The 13,847-nt window shown below is 34.3% G+C and overlaps 1 protein-coding gene across 1 annotated transcript in view; it reads left to right on the plus strand.

Moving 5' to 3' along the window:
- The first annotated feature begins 299 nt into the window (after positions 1-299).
- The window catches only part of LOC142320124 (lysosomal acid glucosylceramidase-like), a 54,388-nt gene continuing 40,840 nt past the window's right edge, over positions 300-13,847 (plus strand). Inside the window, exon 1 of the mRNA XM_075357802.1 lies at positions 300-409. Coding sequence (XP_075213917.1) covers positions 361-409 — 49 coding nt within the window. The 5' untranslated portion in view covers positions 300-360. The remainder of the gene's footprint in view (positions 410-13,847) is intronic.

The raw sequence follows: 13,847 nt of genomic DNA on the forward strand, positions 1-13,847 counted from the left end.
CTTTAAATAATTTAACTTTCTTTCAATTAAGGCAATCTGTAAATACTTTTTCAAATACACATTACTTTAAATTGTGTAAGAATGTGTTGTATAAATTTAAAGTAATTGTTTTATCTCAAAAAACATAAACAAAAAAAAATGTAAAAAAAAAATTAGTCACCAAATTATTTATCAGACATAATTATAAAAAAGATTATTAGATCAGAATAAGAGGATACTTCTTTTTTTTTTATTAAAAAAAAAGAAGTATTTAAAAAAATAATCTTAAACCATTGTAGAAATGTATTTGGTTTAATCATATATTATTTGCTAAAACTGAATCTCTTCCAGGATTTATTCATTAATTAGATTCAAACTCAAATGGAAATGCATTTTTTTATTAAAGTTCTCATATTTTTTGCAGGTTTAGGTATGTATTTGCTTTTGTTACATTAAATTTATTTTCAAAATTAAATATTAGTTTTTTATTAATTATTGTTCATTGAAGTTCATGAAAGAAATTGTGCATACTTTGCAAATGTATAATTATAAAATGTTTTTATAGTTTTAGATTATAAATATGAAAGTTAAGATAGCCTGTGGTGCTTGCTTTAAGTTTTACAGTATAATAAACTTTAAAATTTCCAGCATAGCGCTGGCCACATGAAAATTTGATGAACATCCCAACAACCATTTTCTATGATGATTTTATTTTTGGTTGATGATACTTCATCTTTTAATTATTCTGCAACCGCGTAGATAGAATACAGCAGTTCTTTTGAATTAAATTTTAGACATAAAAAATGTTTAAATGTATATTTAACACATCTAAAAACGTTTTATCTCATAATCATCATCAGTCACAATTCATGATGAAATATTTAGGTAGTATCAGAAATAATCTTACTGTACACTGTAAGCACTGTTTCCAGAAACACCAAACATTAACGATTGAGGAGGTACTTCCACCTTAAGTCTTCCAGGATTTTATTACATTTTTAAAAAGTTTTTATATTTTTAAAATTGTTTTACTATAGATTATATAATAAATTATTATAAAGTTATAATAATTACTAATCTATTTTTTTACTTATTTCTTTTTTTATTCTTTTGGTTTTAGAGATATTGACTACCCACAGTCACTGGCCCCTTTCCACAAAAAAAAAAATGTTAAATGAAATATTTCTTTCACTTGCTGTTAAAAACACCAGAGATGTAGTCAGTAGTAGTCTACTGACCTTATTATAACAAATCATCTAAAAACAAATACGTCAAAGGGTACTAAAACCCCAAAAGAAACAAAATATGACCAGGGTGTAAAATGTCTTACCACTTAAAATTATTTAAAATTAACACGGCAACCTTTTTCAAATGTATTTTTGACAAAATTTCCAACAAATGTTGTCAAAACGTTCAAATGCTGTATTAACGTCACACGAATGTTAAAAAATCATATTTTCATTATAAAATTTCCAAAAGCTCATAGAAACTACCTCATTTTTTACTACTATCGCCTACTATAGGTTTACTCTTAGGCTATCCTTTTTTGCTTCTTCTTTCCATGTTCCTGAAGACCTTGAGATCAAATTCGAAATATTCTGATACCTCTGAGATGGATCCTTCTAATCCTGTAAGTAAATTACAGAGGATGTCTTACTGCCGGCATCAATGACACCAGCACAGATGGTGCGGTAAGAGCACTGGAGTCAATAATCGATGCACTCCCTGCTAAAGCTTGTAGGACGGATGAACTACTCGCCCTCTCACTTAAAGGTCTCTGTGCTTTTGGCAAATCCAATTTTGTTTTTCCTAAGTCTTCTTTTTTTGTAATATTTTTATTTCTATCTTCTCAGTTCCCTTCATGGGGATTTTTGCAATTACTATGGCTTGAAACTTCTCTATTCTTCATTCACTGTCCTTCGGCATGGAACTGGTTGAAGATTCATTCCTCAAAGGAGAGGAACTTTTTTACTTAGCAGCTGCTGTTTTCTTCTAAAATTTTGGGCTGTCTTCTCTGGCTGGATGATTTCCAAATTTGTTTACAATAAATTCAACCGTACTTGCTAACGCCAATGCAACTTTGCAATCAAACCGTTCGCTTTGAAAGAAATTGCAAGAGTTGACGCAACTTGTACATACGCCACCACCCTCGGCTATCAATTTTTGATGATTTTCTTCGTTTTGAAGTAGAACTATCGGCACATAAGTGGGCACAAAAAACTACCAGCATTCAGAAAACATTTGGCCACGGTACTAGGTCGACTGAAAACATTATCAGTTTAATATAGATGATATTTATATCCATAAATATATACGATGCTACTTGCTAAACTAGTTTTAATTAAGTAGCATTAAGTTTATTAACTGATGCTAATCAATTAATATAATTATTTTAAAGTACTTTAAATAATTATTATAGTTGTTTTTTTTACTAACGTTATTGTGGTAGCTCGCAAATTCCGAAGTCGCTGCCGTCGGTAGATTCTAAAGAGATCGTGTCCGATTCTGAGTTCACATTTATCACAGAATTGTCGATGTGCACGTTCATCTTCAATGTATTTTTTTTTTTCAGCGTTGAGACATGCTCGCAGACATTCCTTCTCTCAGCTTCAGACACTTTATGAAATTCCTCTTCAACTAACTTAAGAACGTCTGACATTTTAAAAGTAGTATTTTTTTTAGCTACTTGTCCTTTCACTTGACTCAAAATCATTTCAATGACATTTAAGTCAGGGTGATAAGGTGGCAACCTAGAACTGTGTGACCATAATTACCGAAAATGTCATCTCTTTTGATCTTTGTGTAGTTTTATAATATCATATAATTCAGTCTTCTCCCTCTATGAATCATGAGACCCTGCCGATGGTGAGGAGGGCTTGAGTGCTCAGTGATACAGAATAGCCGGACCAAAGGTGCAACCATATGGGAGAGATATCTGTTGGGAGCTAGACTAAGGAATGATTCCTGAAACAGGACGGCAGCTCTTTCAGTAGTTGTTAAGGGCGTAGGTCAGGAGGACTTAAACGGTCATATCAACATCACTCAATATTCTGATTATTGCGCAGCTGAAAGCGATGGAAAACTACAGTTGTTGGTTTTCCAAGAAAATTTAGCTCTCTGCATTCTCATGTAACAAAAATGGAGGTGCCTTCCTTGGTAAAATATTCCAGAGGTAGACTAGTTCCCCGTTCGGATCTCCGGGTGGGGAGTACTAAAGAAGGGGTCACCAGAAAATTAAAAGGGTCACTAACATTCTACGAGTCGGAGCGTAGAATGTTAGAAGTCTAAAAAAGATTGTTAACGCATATTCTTTGTAGGATAGGGACGGGAAGGATAGCTCTCTAATCTAAGTAGGTGGTAAGCCGAAAGGCGGATGCCGGTTGCTCCCGGGATTAACTAAGACTATAAAAAAAAAAAGGTTAGAAAATTTAAAGAGGGAAATGGATAAGTTAAATATAGATATAGTAGAAATTAGTGAGGTTGGATGTGAAGAGGAAAACGACTTTTGGGGAGGTGATTTTAGAATAATTAACTCGGCGTCAAATAAAGGGCAGGCAGGAGTAGGTTTCGTAATGAAGAAGAAGATAGGGAAGAGAATAGAGTATTTAAAAAAGCTTAGCGATAGAATCATTGTAATAAGAATAAAATCAAAACCTAAGCCGACTACGATTGTTAACGTCTATATGCTACAAGTGCCCATGATGATGATCAACTAAAGTGTGTATATGAAGAAATTGACGAAGCAATTAAATACATAAAAGGAGATGAGAATTTAATAATAGTTTGAGATTGGAATGCAAGCATCGGAAAAGGCAAGGAAGGAAACATTGTGGGTGAATACGAGCTGGACAAAAGGAATGAAAGAGGGGACCGACTTATAGAGTTTTGCACACAGTATAATTTAGTAATTGCCAACATCCAGTTTAAAAATCATAATAGAGTAATAAACACACAAAAAAGCCTGGTGATACTGCAAGGTGTCAGATAGATATCATGGTTAAACAAAGATTTCCAAATCAACTCCTCGACTGCAAAACAAATCCTGGAGCAGACATTGATAGCGACCATGATTTAGTGATAATGAAATGTAGAATTTGGCTGCTTTTGTAGCAGAATGTTGAGATACGATGCGTTAACTAGTACAATGACCGATCGAGGTGGCAAATTGGGAATACACTTTCCAATTACCATTTCGTTTACTTTTCAGAATCCATCGATTTGTGATAATCTTCTTTCTTATTTGAATCGTACATAAGTAAAGCATTGATAATGAATTTATTACAGCCGACATGAACAATTATTAATAGTGAGCCCTTGGATGCTAGTGTTTTCAGTCCCTCATGAAGGTTCGTTTTGTCTACCCACGATTTTGGTGTGTAATGACTATTGTGAATGTAGAATTCATCTGTGTATACAATCGGTTTTCCTTCGCGAAACAGGGAAATTTGTCGTAGAAATTGCATTCTTTGAATTTTAATGTCATGCCGTTCTATCAGCATTTTCCGGTTTTTTCTGTTTTTTTCCATCTCAATCCATTTTAAATAATATTCTCCATAAAGATCTTTCACTCTCTTTGAAATAAATTTCACTTTTGCGGGCTTTTTGCATAATTCTCTTCAGTAGAACGCATTTTTCGATTACATAAAATTTATTTATTAAACGTCCCGAAGCATCCGTGTCAAACGAATCTAAATTGCACGCAGTACTGGGGCGGTTTACACGTTTTCACGGCGAAACGAATACGGATGGCATCTCAGTTTTATTTGATATCCCTTCTGCTATAATTCTTTGTACCGTTCGTTTTGTCGCTTGAACAACCGTATTCAGCACTTCAGTCTTCCTCACTATTCCGGTTCCGGCATTGTTTTGTAAAAAGAAATTGTTTAAACATTAAAAACAATTTCCCACGCCTGACTATGAACTACTGTATCTTTTTCATCTAACTTGGGCATTTTAAAAGAAAATAACTGTATTGTACTACTACAAATTTAAATGACAAAGACTTAAATGAAAGCAACTCAACAAATGGTAAAAATAATCACTAACAGCTATTCCACTTTATTAAGTAAAATATACACCGTAATAAATGTTTCTATAATAGTCACTGCTAGAACATAAATTACAAGCGATGTGTGTCATATGATTCTTCAAAGCGCAGTGAGACTGAGACTGTACAAGACTATACTTCATTTATACTCATACGTATCATCCTCTGAAGTATTATCTGAAATGTAATTGCCGGAGGCTAAACAGGAAAAAGAAAGAAAAACCTTTACCTTTTTGGGGCACTTTGGTTTGTTGAATGTCAATACATGCGATGCGTAGGGTAGATCTACTCTATTACGTCGAGTTTTTAATCGTCAACACGCTATAATTCCTTATTCATTCAGTTGTTCAGCGATTTTTTTCTCTGTGAAGTTTAGAAGGTCCCTGCACACAACTTTTTCCATCAAGGTATTTAGAGTTACACGGGGTGAAACTTCAATGTTTAACAGTCCAATCTTCTTCCCCCTTCGGCAGCCGTGACGATTGTAAATCGTTGACAGTTTTAACAAACAGTTCTACGCAGTCTCATCCTTTACCGCTCCTGCAGGACCTTCCGTAATGCCTCGGATTTCAGAAAAATATTTATCATGCTAAAATCTCCTTCACTCCCAATTGATAACCATATATTTTGGTATCGCTACGTTTCCTTTCAGTCGAAACTTGGTTTGATTCGTCTTATCAATGTTTGTGAATTCTACTCTTCCTCCTCTTTGCCTGTGAAGACAGAGGCTTTCCAGACGAAGGTTTTTATATGAACCCTCTGCCACGAAGTTTTACAAGTAGATATATTATAGTGTCACCAGCCAATATGTCGTAAGGTGCGGGACGATTGGGCATGCTCTGGATTATCGATCCTACCTGGGTTCCGTCAGTCAGCCACCTCCAACAGATTTAACCCGGACCGGGGAGTCAGGTATTGCCTGACCCGCGATATCGACAGCCCAGAGCTCGCGTGTAGCAGTAAGGGCTCCGATAACCTTACTCACAGGACAAACCCTGCCAAAGGCCGAATTGACTGACTCACGCTGAGCGGAGCAAGACTACGGCAGAGCTATGCTCACAGCAGCCCACCCTCAACCTGGCTCTACAACCGAGAAGAGAGATGAGAACTGTCCGTCTACATTCCGCCCAGCATCGGCAAAACAGATGACGGTCATGCCTCCCGCCTACGCTGCTAACAGCGAAACTGAGAAGCATAATCGAAACCAGCTCGAGACCATCAATCTCGTACTCTGCAGGAAGCTCCTGAGCAAGACCATTCCCCCACTGTATTGACATAAGCAAAGGTACAGATGTCCTGTATCGTCTACTAACTAATTAGTTACTCAGTGAGTGTAGTATAACAAGTACTCTTCCCAACAGTTGTACTGAACGCCAAATTCAAACAAAGTTTTATGAAAAAACATCAAATGTACATTGTTTTACCCACATTCATATTAAAAAAATAATTAATTCTGACTAGCCCACTGGATTTTTCTAGTGGTCAACTCATCGTTGAAAATCAGTTGTTTAACAGCTGATATTGGAAGTCGAAAGTTCTGACGTTCAAATCCTAGCAAAAAGTAGTTGCCTTTACAAGGATTTGAATAGTAGGCAGTGGATACCGCTACACTTTGGGAGTTAGGGTTCAGTTAACCAAATCACTCAGGTGTGGTCAATCTGAGTCTATACAAGACTGCATACACCTAATTTACATGACATACACATTACTCTCATCTCATTGGTCTGGGGGAGGGGGGTTGCTTATTGTTCACTAGTTTAACAGATTGAAACATACACGTTGGGAAAAAATATATTTGAAACTAACTAGAATGAAAAATCTCATAAAAATCATAAAATATATTTGATTGAACTGTGTCACAAACAAGCAAATGAAATATGAAAAAGTCAATTTAAAACAAGACCTAACTTTACTTAGTAAAAACAGTCTGATACTCGTAATGATAGAATGGAAATTTAAAAATAAGTAAACATCACAATATGAATTATTCGAAAAAAATATCGTGTATTAAAAAATAATAATTGAATTTATAAATTTAGATAATGAATTCTTAGTAAGTATGCTGATTAAATAAATAAAATTGTAATAAAAAAAAAAATTTATTACAATTTTATTTATTTTCGTAAACAAAATATTTTATAATTAATTTTTTCAAAAATTTGTATTAATATTATTCTATTGTTTCACTTTTTTTTTTTTTTTTTTTTTTTTTTTAATTTAAATATGATGATGCAATTGAACAAAAAACTCATTTTTTTAATTTACTTAAGAAAGTTTTTTGGACACAAGAAATAAAAAAGGTTTTAATTATTTTTTAAAGTTTAACTTTTTGGCATTTTTAATGATAAATTTTTAAATAGCTTTAAATAAACTTTGTATGAGAAAAAATAATTTTTGCTAGTTTGAAATTATTTTACAGTTACAAAAATAAATTAAAAAGTTTCTGCTTATTTGGTTAAGGTTCTTTTCAATTGTTTTTAAATATTTCCATTCAAAATAGTCCTGGTACCAGCTCACTCTTTCATGACTAATTTTCATCAGCCTGGAAGTGTGTTAGATTTTTAGTTTAGTAAATGACAGACCATAAAAGTTCAGTAGGAAAATGATGTTCTGTGATTGTTTTGTTGTTAAACTTATAAGTTTCGTGTGATTTTTTTATTTATCTATAACAGATTATAACTCGTGTGTGTGTGTGTGTATATATATATATATGTATACACTAGAGTGGTCCAAATAGGGCAAAATTTTTGTCGAAAAACGTGCACCCCCTGATTTAAAAGTACTCTCAATAACAAAATTTTTGACGCGTTGATGAACCCTTTCCGTTCGAAAAAAGTCATCCCCCACTCCACTTGAATTTTAAAGGGGATTTAACATGGGTTTTAGGTTATTTTCAAGTCGTTACGATATAGCGCTTGCATGTTTCATCACAAAACTTAAAAATTAACGTATATAAGGGTTTTTGGGGTCGGAGAACACGAATTTGAAGTCAGAAACTTATTTTGACACATCACAACTGTCAAAATTGCCGTCAATCAATTGACAACTAGCGTTTTTATGAAAAAAAATCAATGCTCAACATTACAAAAATTGTCAATAAGGGTTTTTGGGGTCGGAGAACACGAATTTTAAGTAAAAAAACTCATTTTGGCACATTGTAACTGTCAAAATCGCTGTCAATCAATTGACAACTAGCGTTTTTATGTATAAAAATCAATGGTAGACATTACAAATAACGTTAATAAGGGTTTTCGAGGTCGGAGAACACGAATTTTAAGTTAAAAACTTATTTTGACAAGTTAAAACTGTTAAAATCGCTGCCAATTAATTGACAACTAGCTTTTTTATGTAGAAAAATCAATGTTAGACATTACAAACAACGTTAATTAGGGTTTTGGGGGTCGGAGAACACGAATTTGAAGTGAAAAAATTGTTTTGACACATTAAAACTGTTGAAGTCGTTGTCAATTAAAAAAAATCTGAAGGATAGATTCAAAAAGATCAACTCTCATTTGATTTAAAAAATTTTATATTCATGTATATAATTATTCAAATAATGTTGTTAAAATTTTATGATTTCTATTTCTATTATTATATTACATTACATATGTAATGTAATTATATACATCTGGATGTTTTTTGCGATGATCATTTACAATTTGTAGTATATATTGCAATTGACTTTCATCTTTAGTGAATTTACATCTAAATTCTTTCACCAATTTAACCGTTCTTTCTGAGCAGTCATTGACGACCTTTAGATTTTTAACACAATTCAAAGCAGCCAAAAAATCTTCGTTTTCGCTCCACTTACACGGATCAATTTCTAGAAAGCTAGTCGCAAGTTCGAATCGTTTAAAAAAATTCCAGGACTCCGTGTTGACAAAAAAGTCGATTTCTTTGTTTAATAATTCGTTAACATTTTTAGTTTCGTAGCGTTTCGTGTGAGCAGGTTCGTTATCATAATCACAATCATCATCTGTCGCAGATAATAAATTTTCGTAAGGTTCACCCGAAATTGCTAGTTTTTCAACCATTTTCAGTTTTAATTCAGTTGAGATGTCTTCATCAAAAAGAGCTAGCGTACCTAGCCAAAATGAGTTTTTTTACTTCAAATTCGTGTTCTCCGACCCCAAAAACCCTAATTAACGTTGTTTGTAATGTCTAACATTGATTTTCCTTCATAAGAACGCTAGTTGTCAATTGATTGACAGCGATTTTGACAGTTACAATGTGTCAAAATAAGTTTTTGACTTCAAATTCGTGTTCTCCGACCCCAAAAACCCTTATATACGTTATTTTTGAAGTTTTGTGATGAAACATGCAAGCGCTATATCGTAACGACTTGAAAATAACCTAAAACCCATGTTAAATCCCCTTTAAAATTCAAGTGGAGTGGGGGATGACTTTTTTCGAACGGAAAGGGTTCATCAACGCGTCAAAAATTTTGTTATTGAGAGTACTTTTAAATCAGGGGGTGCACGTTTTTCGACAAAAATTTTCCCCTATTTGGACCACTCTAATATACACACACACATTTTCCGTCCCACAGGAAAAGTGACTCGTCAAATAAAATACAAGACGTTTATTTTTAGTTTATATGACTTTTTATTCAAAATAGGCTCCTTGTGAGTCAATACATAAGTGGACGCGTTTGACAAATTATTCGAAACAATTCTGATGCTCAACCTTTGAAATTGCCTGCAGTACCGTGGTCGTAGCCTTCTTGATATCTGAAATCGTGGCTAAACGATGAAAACATTCGAAATACTGAAAACACCATGTTTCATGCAAGACATGAAATCTGGATCCCTAGCGGCCCATCTTTTCATATCTCTGCAGTGCTTCACTCTGCAATCTTTTTGATCGTCAGTGAGTTAGTGGGGCACACAGTGACAACAGATTTTCTTTTTGCCCAAATTTTCAGTTAGAATGCGATGCGCAGTTGTTTTAAGAATTCCAGTGCTCTCTTCAATTAACCCGGTAGATGCACAACAATCATTTCGAAGAATTTCAGCCACTTTTTGAGCATTTTCTTCTACTCGAACTGTCGATGATGCTCCTGGACGTAGATCATCTTTAATGCTCTCTTTACCATCACGAAATTTTTCAAACCACATAAAAACGTTTTTACGACTCATTGCGTCACTACCGTAAATACTTTGTATCATTTTAGAGTGTCTGTGACTTAAAAAATAGTTAATGTTTGCACATTGCTCCATTGCTCCTTTCACGACCAAAGTTCAAAACATATTGTTAAAGTTTTAGTTATTACGAGCAGTCTGTGATGCCAGCACTGTTAAATTTAAAACGGAAGGTAATCGGAAAATACCACGCTAGTCAATTCATGCATCCGTTCACATATATATATATATATATATATATATATATATATATATATATATATATATATATATATATATATATATAAATAAAAATATGTAGAATTATAAATTCAATAAATAATGTTTAAAATTAAAACTAATACCTTACTTAATACGCGAACAAAAATTATAAATTATATGTAGAAAATTTCAGGGTAAAACAGAAGATAAAATATGCTTACGATAAGAGAAACTATAAATACTGAATTATACAATATGCATTTAAATTTATTAAACGTTTTGGGTAGCGCTCTATTTAATTTTATCTCTGGTTTTATAAAATATAACATTAATTTATATAAAAGTAAAATAATAAAAATAAATTTCAAGAAATAAGTGATTTGATAAAAATAAAAAACAGCGATAATAATACAATAAATAACAATGATAACATTTATAATATAAATTATCAATCGATAAATAATGGTAGTATAACTTACATAGATATTGATAATATACAAGAAAAACCAGATAAAATTAAAATAAATAAAAATTTAATAAATTTAGCGAAAGTTAATTTTCAAGATAAAGTAAAATTAATAATTGCAAATTCATTTAAATTTTACTTGCCAGATAATAATATTGATAAAATTATTAAAAGCGCAATAATAGATTCGGAATATAATATCCGTAAAATTAATTGTACTGATAGAGAAAAAGAAAAAATACAAAATAAGTCATAAAATTAAAAATAAAAGTAATAACAAAAACTTAATTCATAGTAAAAACTCAATAATAAATAAAAATAAAATATATAAACTAAAAAATAATTGTATAATAATTAAATTTGATAAAACATGAACCCCGTCATCAATTCAATCGATAAATATAACGATTCAATAAATTATATAAACGAAAATGGTTGTGAAAAATTAATGACCTAACAAAAAAATGTTTAAGAATTACAAAAGACTTCATAGTAAAATACAAAGAAATATTTTATTATAATAAATTAAAATTCCATAGTAGACCATACCCATATAAGCCTTTTGCCCCAAAACTTTGCCAAAGTTGCATAAGGAAAGTATCCCTGAGACCGTTAATTAATTTTAAAAGCGCTCCCACTTATATAATTACCAAAATTATTGATAAAATAATCAGAACAAAAATTAAATTAGAATATAAATACAATATAAAAAACGGGTACGAATTAATTGATAAATTAAATATTAATAGTAAAACCAAAATTATAAGTTTCGACATAACGAATATGCATCCAGCATGCCCATTGATTATACAATTTCAATAATAGAAAACAAATTAATAAATATAGGAGAAGACCCAAGATTTATAAATAATATTATAATAATAAATTCTCCGCCGTTACAGCGGGTTTTCCATTATCCGCTGTAATGGTCGAGATTTATCTGCAAGATTTTGAAAGTAAAATAGTTCATTATATAAATCAAGTACATAAAATTTTATTACGGGCGAGATACGTGGATGATCTTTTTAGTTATATATGGACCGGGACTCTGTCTCTTCCAGCAAGGGAGTGTTGAAGTCCCCGTGCCTCATTGTCCCCTTCCGTAAAGGATTCCGCGGAGGGCTTCACCCCCCTTCCACGAAAGCACGGACGAACGGTGGCTCCGCAGGGAACTATACTTCACTCCCTCGCTCCCTCTTAATGACTGTTAGTGATCTTCATCGTGATGACACACACCTCTCAGTTGTAACAGAGCTGTGACCTGTCGGTCCCCGTACAGGTCGCCGAAACATGCCCCACAGCCCAGCACAGATATCTGTTATCCTCCCGGATGACCGCCCTACAATGGACCCATCCGATTTTGATCCTCCTTCCGTTATATGTTTAGCCGCGCGATACGTTTTAACAAACGTGACAATTTTTGTTTCTTCATAAGCGGAACGGATGGACGTCATCCGGAAGCCGGATGACTAGACTTTATATCAACGCCTAAGTCCGGCGCTCTAACTCGTAGAGCACCCGACAACTTCTCAGCCTTATTGGCTCCCTTGACCTGCACACACAGTTCATCGGACAGCAACTCACCTAATTCCTCCAGAGTCGCTGTTTCCTTAACCGCCTTCAAATATTACTTTCCCGTCTAGCGCTACAGCAGAGCTATAGCTTTAGAAGGGAAAGTATTGTGATCGGTCCAATTTGGGCATACGTGGTTTCCATCGGGCCTTTACGTTTTCACACCTAAGGAACCCAAAAAACGGATGGAAATTTACCGGATGTTCGTTTGTTCAGTGTGTGTGTGTGTGTTCGGTGTCGCCCTCTAAATCACCTTATATCTCCAGAACTACTGGACCGATTTTTACCAAACTTGGTCAAATTACTTCTATAAATGGGACATTAAAGCCATTAAATTTTCAACTTAAAAGGTAAATGGGGTGAGGCTGTACAGCAAGGATTGGTTAGCTGGCATCTCTCCCGCCACCACCCCATTCGGTCGCCCTAGAGCATAGACCAAATGTTCCGTGCCAAAAACGGCTACTGTGCCTCGAAACAGATTTGCGACCTCGTTATCCTAATGCTCCTAATGAGCTCCTATCTTGCGTGAGCGGTTAAGTTGGGTGCCGTAAAGCACCCGCCTTATGTGTCCCTACCGCTCACTTGTCACATTAAAACTAGATCGGGGAGGCGCACCTCTTGTTACAAATTAAAACTATACGAGTCATAAAATTAAAAGACGGCAATTTAAGCCGCCACGCCTCGGTCGCTGTTTGCCAGCTAGCGCCTGTCCACCATTTAAAGCGCTTGGAGCTTATTACTGGCTGATGGCAGCCATTATTTCAAGGAAGACTTCCCACCAACACGCCACAGGAATCAATAAATCCCATTTAATTAAACAATCTAACGATGACGGTTGAACATCGCAACCTCATCGAGGAACTCCCACACGGTCCGACAATGCGGCTCACGCCACATTGACTCGCCGTTTATGAGCGGCCAGTTTTTCCCCTGACCTCTAAGTTCCAGGGTGGCCCGGTCTCTGCCCCCCCCCCCCCCCAAGAGCAGGGCAGTCGAACATTAGGTGTTCGTTCGACTGGACCTCCCCGCAGACACACAACTCATCAGCCGCCAGGCGAAACCTGAACAGATATTGCATCAAATTCACGTGGTTGGTGAGCACTTGGGCACCCGCCGCCCTTACAAAATTTACAGCAAGGATTATAAGAATTTCTCCTAATTAAGGTCTTATTTTTTTAGAAACATTTTTAACAATTAAAAAATATTTGCAAAAAAGTTTGCAAAATCGCACCCAATCCCAAAGAATGTTATATATAAACCAGTGGCTAAATGGGAATATAGCGTCAATAGTCCCCTCTTTCCTCACTAGGAGCGCTAGTGTAGCACTGACGAACAGCTGCTGTAGTCTTTTGCTGTGTTGCGATGTCACAGGTGAACAGTATAATTAAATAAATGAATAATATTTAAAGTGTAAAAAAGTATTTAAAGGTGACGCTAG

The sequence above is a fragment of the Lycorma delicatula genome, chromosome 2 (genome assembly GCF_047948215.1).
Source record: "Lycorma delicatula isolate Av1 chromosome 2, ASM4794821v1, whole genome shotgun sequence".
NCBI classification, from domain to species: Eukaryota; Metazoa; Arthropoda; class Insecta; order Hemiptera; family Fulgoridae; genus Lycorma; species Lycorma delicatula.